The 6,744-nt window shown below is 39.6% G+C and overlaps 1 protein-coding gene across 1 annotated transcript in view; it reads left to right on the plus strand.

The window, feature by feature from the left end:
- The first annotated feature begins 711 nt into the window (after nt 1-711).
- Nucleotides 712-6,744, plus strand: part of slit3 (slit homolog 3 (Drosophila)) — a 191,586-nt gene continuing 185,553 nt past the window's right edge. The window contains exon 1 of the mRNA XM_016289665.1: nt 712-1,250. Coding sequence (XP_016145151.1) covers nt 1,081-1,250 — 170 coding nt within the window. The 5' untranslated portion in view covers nt 712-1,080. The remainder of the gene's footprint in view (nt 1,251-6,744) is intronic.

Here is a 6,744-nt window from a genome sequence, read left to right on the forward strand (position 1 = left end):
TCACTTCATGATACAGTTAAATATATTTGCCTGCATAAATCTCCATATAGCCTATAGTTCACACACACACACACACACACACACACACACACACACACACACACACATATATATATATATATATAATAACAACAACAAATGCAAATATAACAACTTTAGTAATAACCATACTTTCTCAGTTAAAACAGGTATTTTTTTGGTTGTGTTATTAATTAATTTAATTATATATTTATTTATATATGTGTTCTTAATCACTTCTGTAATCACCGTGAACAAACCCTTCTTCTTGCTGGTGAATATGGATAACCTTGTTGAAACATAAAATCATATCGGTCTTGTTTTATTGCGATTTTTATCTTTGTGATAAAAAAAAAATGTAGATGACACAAGTGTCTTTTCTTTTCGCATGGCGCTTTCTAATTCATAACTTCGTGTTCGTCCCTCAAAGTTACCGAGCGTTTAGAGCGGGTTGAGTTATTTGAAGCTGTCCCAACAACTTCTCGAGTCGAGACCCCAAATATCCCAGAGTGACATCACGCAGATTAGCCAGTAGGAGTGTGGAGCGCAGGGTTTGGGGGGCTGGAAATCCAATAGGTACGAGCTCCGCTGAAGTTTCTCAAACACTATCAATGAGGATTTGCATGCTGGACCCAAAAATCGCAATTGGTGAAGAATGAGCAGGAATGGTTTTGGACATTTTGAATGATTTTGCGGACTTTTTAAGGGCTTTTTTTCCTAGTTAGCGATGTGCATTTCTAACTTTTGACGCGCATCTGTACGTTTCAGTGGTGTGGAGAGACAGATGAAACCTCGCGTTTGAATGAGCAAAGCTTTTTCTGATGCATTTCGAGAAGTTTTCAAAGTTGGAACTATTTTATGCTGGTATTGTAGCTCATCTTTAAGTTTTTTTTTTCACCCCTTGTCCTACCTGTATTTTTTGCGCGCGGGATTTAATTGGCTGTGGACAAGACGCGGATACATATTTGTTTTTCAAATAGCTTACGCATTAGTTTATTTTGTTGTTTTTGCATATATATTTTTTTCTTTTGTTATTGGGCTGCTCTCAGCCTCAGAGGATTTATGATGCGGTGGGTGAAGTATTGGGGGACAGTGGCTGTGCTGTGCGGGCTGCTGTGCTGTGCTGTGAATGGATGCCCGCATAAGTGCAGTTGTTCGGGCTCTCATGTGGATTGTCAGGGTCAAGGCTTCAGGACGGTGCCCAGGGGAATCCCGAGGAATGCAGAGAGACTGTAAGTACGCCTATTATCGCGTTACTTGAATACCAATAATGCAATGACAGCGGCGCGTACCTCTGTTCACAGACAGTGGCACCGTCGCGATTTGATGTATTGTGAGCGGGAGATGCAATTCAAGTTTTTTCTTCATCTTCTTTTTACAGCTGTTGTTGGCTTGTAACATACAGTAGTGTCCATGCTACACGTATTGAATGGTATTAAACACTGAAGTAGGCTGGTAATTTAAATCAAAAGAAAAAAAATGTTTTGAAGCTTAATAAACCCATTTTGGATACCAGTGATGCTGCATGCCTTTTACTAAAAGGTATAAAAAATAAATAAAAAAATAAGTAAAAAAGCGCAGATGCAAGGATAAAGGTTAAAATATGTATTTATCTACCCAACGAACAAGCAACTGTGCTGAAAATAGAATGGTAATTCAAGAAGCAGTGCTTTTATTTGACTTGCAATTATGCTTTAAAATCTACAATTTTTTAATAGGAATTAATCCATCACAGTTGTGCTCTGGCTTTTCCCACTGGTCAATGATATGATTACATGTATTGTGGACATTTGAGAGAGAGCAGATTTAATAATGGATCAACAATAAGCTCTTTAAAAGACATCATCTTCTCAGATCTCTCTCAAACTGGAATAAATCAGCTGTGGTCTTGTAGCGTTTTACACTAGCTATGTAAAAAATGTTCACATGAAATCAAGACAGTCTGAACTCCATTTATAGTTGCACAACTCACTTCACATCAGTAACTCAACAGATCATTAAGTGAATGCAGGTCACTAATGTTACCACTGGGATTAAATGGGCTTTAATACAGTAATAGTATTTTGTGTAATATGGACACTATTGTAAAACATTACTATAGTTTTCTTAATAAGATGTGTAAAGTTGATTGAAGAAAATTGCATTATGTTACCTTTGCTCAGTCGGTCAGGTTTCCTCTTTAAACAGTGTTTTTGCAGTTGTTAAAGCAGGTCAGTTTTCTTCTTAAAGTGAAATATAGATTTAAAGCATAGGCTCAGTTTTTAACTAAATATTTATTTTAATATCAGTATGGGATATACTCAGTGTCATGTTTTTCTGTTGAGGATACAAATCAATTTTAAGTGCTGCAAGTTTTAAGTTTTTTGTTTAAACTTACATAAATTCTATGCAGCCTGTTATAAACTGTCTAATGCATGAGGAGTTTCAGTGCAGAGTTTTGTATTGAGAGTTTGAAAAGTTTGGACTTGAGTAAAATCACATTTCATTGATTCTATCCAGAATGTTCTAAATGAGGCTTGAGATATTGTGTCCACATCTGAATGCTGAACAGCGTTGCAGCGGATTCTTTCATCCAGTATAATGAGTTTACACAAACATTAACATGATTAATGGACATATGGTGTGAGTGTGTGTATGTACCTTGGCTGTATTCGTTGGGGAACCACAAGCCCGTTGAGGGGCGCACTGCAGCTGAAGACTGACTCTCTTATGTGTTTAGATTACTTCTAACCACTGGTGAATTTCACTGTGAAAATATCCTTAATTTCCTTGTGTCCACCTGCGGCACTTCTGTCGTGATAAGCCATGACAGTTCATTAAGTATCACAACCATCTGGTATAATATCATATTTTTGGGGGGATCTGATAGGAAGAACGTCCAGTCTGTTCAGTTGCCAGAGGTCTGGTTGAACCTTCCGACCTTTAACCCCTAAAGGGCTTTTCAGTGGAATTTTTCATGTGGAGAGAAAAATAAATAAGGGTCATGACCCTCGGTATATTGGATTTGTTTTCAAATATACCATGTTAGGTTTAGTCTTGCTTAAACTAGAGACAGATGCAAGTCTTTGTTTTTGTTAATGCCTTTGCATATTCTCATAACCAGTTTATTCATTGAAAACCAAGCAATTCATCCAATGTTTTGCACCAAGCTTCGGCATCTGCAAAGTAGCAGTTTTCAAGACCCCTCAAAGTCCAGAAGCACCCGTCTCCACGTCTCCTGGGTACGATTAACACGCCACCAGGTTTCCCAGAGCACCCTGGAGTGTTGATTTAACTGTTAATGACTGCACCTCTGCCCTAAGCAAGGCCTAGTTACCCACAATTCCAGAGTTCAGGCACATTTCCCTCTAATAAATGTGCATTTATTCGAAAGGCTTTTCTTTCTTTGACAGCTCATATGATTTTGAGCTCATTAGTAGCTCCTGTCGCAACTGTAATATCCCCTTTCAGTCACTCACACATGCTCTTTCATCTCCCTCGCTCTAATTTGCACCAGTTACGCACACACTTTGTGGCATTTAATAGCAAATTCTCTCCGTCGGAGTCTTAGGCCCTCTCGCAGTTAACACTTTAGGAACAATGTGGCACTTTGTGGCTGGTGTAGCGTGTTTGGTCTGCCGGATCAGGAGAGAGAATGGCAGCATTCCCTTCCTCTCATCACACTCTGGGTGTCTGAATGAAGTTTCTGTGTGAAACCGCCAACTCCTGCTTTCCCAACTGGAAGCTCCGCCCTCGATTGCATATCCGTTTGTCAGCGTTTGCTTATGCCTCTCGTGTCAGTTTTTTATTATCGCAAAGAGTCAGTCAGCGGGATAGTGTGTGTGTTTGTTGTGTTGGTATTGGAGCGAATCAGGAGGTGGGTTTGTGGTCTCCGGTGCCCTGCTGACCTCAGTGGGCATATGAGGAGCATATGTGAAGTCTCTCGCTCGGTGCGCGTTAACACACTGCAGTCTGCCAGACAGCTGCTGGCACTGCTTGTGGGCAAAGATTTCGGGGAAAGATTCGCCACCCAACTTTAGTAAAAAAAAAAAAAAAAAAAAAAAGTTTTCGTGCACGGAAAATATTTAATGTGTCTCATTTCAGGCAGTGCATCAAAGCTTAGCGCTCTCTTTGGTGAGTCTGGGAGCCAGCAGACCTCTCGTCACAAAAGTCTCAAAGAGGTCACTCTGAATGTCAGGGACCCAGAAGTCTGTGAATCTTCCAAGCTTGTGTCATACTTTAATAGAAGGCTGGATTCGATAATGCGCATGCCTCCGGGCCGTTTCAGGTTTACGAGGGCTCTTGTTTTGCACGCTTTGTCACCAGAGCAACACATCAAGGGCTTCGTTATTCTCATCAGTACATCTTGTTAGTTGTGGCTGAGTGTAGCTAGAAGTGACAGTGTTTATGCTAAGTTAACAAATATGAATAGAACCGTGTGTGGTTTTATGATTTCGTTACTGTGATGTAAGGATCCTGGACTCAAACACTCGGTTGCAGCTAGCAACCAGTAAACAAAAGAATCAAACCAGAGTTTCTGAATGATTTGATGAGGGTTTTGCTAGGCTTTCGGTAGGCAGAAAGAAAGAGGACTCTAATGAAGTGTTGGGGATTAGAAGTAGTACATTTTTTCAGACGTCACATAGTGATGTAGTGTGTCAAAACAATACAGTACATCTGTGTATTTGTCACGTTGTATTTTGCAGCCATGAGAAAATGTGCTCTCTTCTAACTGTTAGTGAATCATTTTGTTTAGATGGTTCATGTAAGTGTTTAAAAATGATTCACTGATTCATTTGAGTCCCTACACAAGATTTTGTTAAATGCTGACGTCTATTGTATACCCATATATAATTTATGATTTTTCTAGTTCACTGCTTGTATTTAGGTTAAATGTACGTTTAACTGCGATTTAATGTCACATTATCTGAAATATTTAAAAAAGATAGTGTCTTCTTACATATTCAGAGTTGTTTGGTACATAGTGTAGCTAACTAACTTTTCAAATAGTAGCTTCACTAAAAGTTTAGCCTAGAAAGTAATGACTTCAAAGTAAACGCTCCCCTGCCTAACATCAGTTACGTTACAAGAAAAAACAATCTTTTTTGGAGAAATTTATACAGGAAACTTAGTGGAAACAGAGCGCCACAAAGCCAAATAAATAAACCCATGGTGGCCTGGTACAGAGGCTGTTGTTCAATATGGTCAGCCGGGACACTCATTTTTTGACCGTTCTTCCCGGTAATGATGTCTGCAGAAAGTTGGTGGGAGGGTATCTTTAGTTATCCCCGGAGTCCAAGATGAGACTTGTGTTATTGATGAGCCTTTTGTAGCCTGGCTGTCATATTGACTTTCACACAGACGTGTTGAAGATGCCCTTGTCACCTCTCAGCCAAGCGTTACTTTAGTAATTTAAGAAGTCATATACTGTGCAAGAACACCAGGCCGTCTGCTCTATTAGCTGTAAGGGTTTGAAAATAAACCATCCAGGGGGTAAATTCTAAAAAAAAAAAGAAATTTGAAATAATTAATATTTGTCTGCTCTGCTTAGTGTGAAGTGAACGTCCTTCGCATTCAAGCATGGCCGTAATGAAAATATTTACTAAATGAAACTCTCCCTGAGATGGAAACTGCCAACATTGCTCATAAACAATGAAGAGGAACTTAAAGACGAACTGGCTGCTTCATTTTCACTGCCTTAATCGTGAAACTCCAGTGATGAGTTGGCCTTTATCCCTATGCAAACTCCAATCCAATCTTTTCTAACAGTAAAACCAGATGATTTTATGTTTTTATCACAAATGGCTTTTACTAAAGACAATAAACAATCATCACCAGCCATGCCAGGTAATCAAAAATAGAAGATTGCATTTTTGTGGTTTTGGCTAATAACTGCATTAAAACAAAATTGTGTATGGAACCCTGTGACGATTTCAAGGAATATGGGATTGTTAAGAGCTTTTGAGGTGGTGGTAATATGTTGGGAGGTACACCTCAGGAATTCTGGGACAGGACTGCTTGTGTCCAGAGATGTATGGTAGCCACATGGCTGCTGGCTGCATGGCTCATGGGAGATGAAAGAGCGGTAATAAACCCCCCCTATTTGATCTCGCACAAGTGCAAATGAACAAGCGTTCCGGCGGCGAACTTTCAGAAAACTGGAAAAAGGAAAGAGCTCTGTTATGGGAGAGTGAGGAGAACGCAATGAGGCATCTATCCATTTGTAATGCACAAAATAATTGCACCCTGTTCGCTTTAAAGTTATTAAAGGGGTCATATGATGTTGCTAAAAAGAACATTATTTGGTGTAATGAAATGTGTTTATGCGGTTTAAGGTTAAAAAAAACACAATATTTTCCACATACTGTACATTATTGTTTCTCCTCTATGCCCCGCCTTTCTGAAATGCGTCGATTTTTACAAAGCTCATTGGTCTGAAAAGCGAGGTGTGCTCTGATTGACCAGCTATCCAGTGCGTTGTGATTGGCCGAATATCTCAAGCGTGTGACGGAAATGTTACGCCCCTTACCATATTGTGATGCCCTGTCCCAGAGCGACGAGGCATTTGTTGCATCCAGTGGGGACATAATTACTGATTATAATGACTAATACTGTCTTTTTATGCGTTGCGTTGCATCGCACCGCATAAACATAAAACTATGTCTGCATTTGTGATCGGAGAAATGACAAAAAACAAGCGCTACTCTACACTGCTCAAAACTCGCGTTTGAATCATCAGTGGCAAAT

Source organism: Sinocyclocheilus grahami, unplaced genomic scaffold (assembly GCF_001515645.1).
Source record: "Sinocyclocheilus grahami isolate Dianchi unplaced genomic scaffold, SAMN03320097.WGS_v1.1 scaffold250.1, whole genome shotgun sequence".
NCBI classification, from domain to species: Eukaryota; Metazoa; Chordata; class Actinopteri; order Cypriniformes; family Cyprinidae; genus Sinocyclocheilus; species Sinocyclocheilus grahami.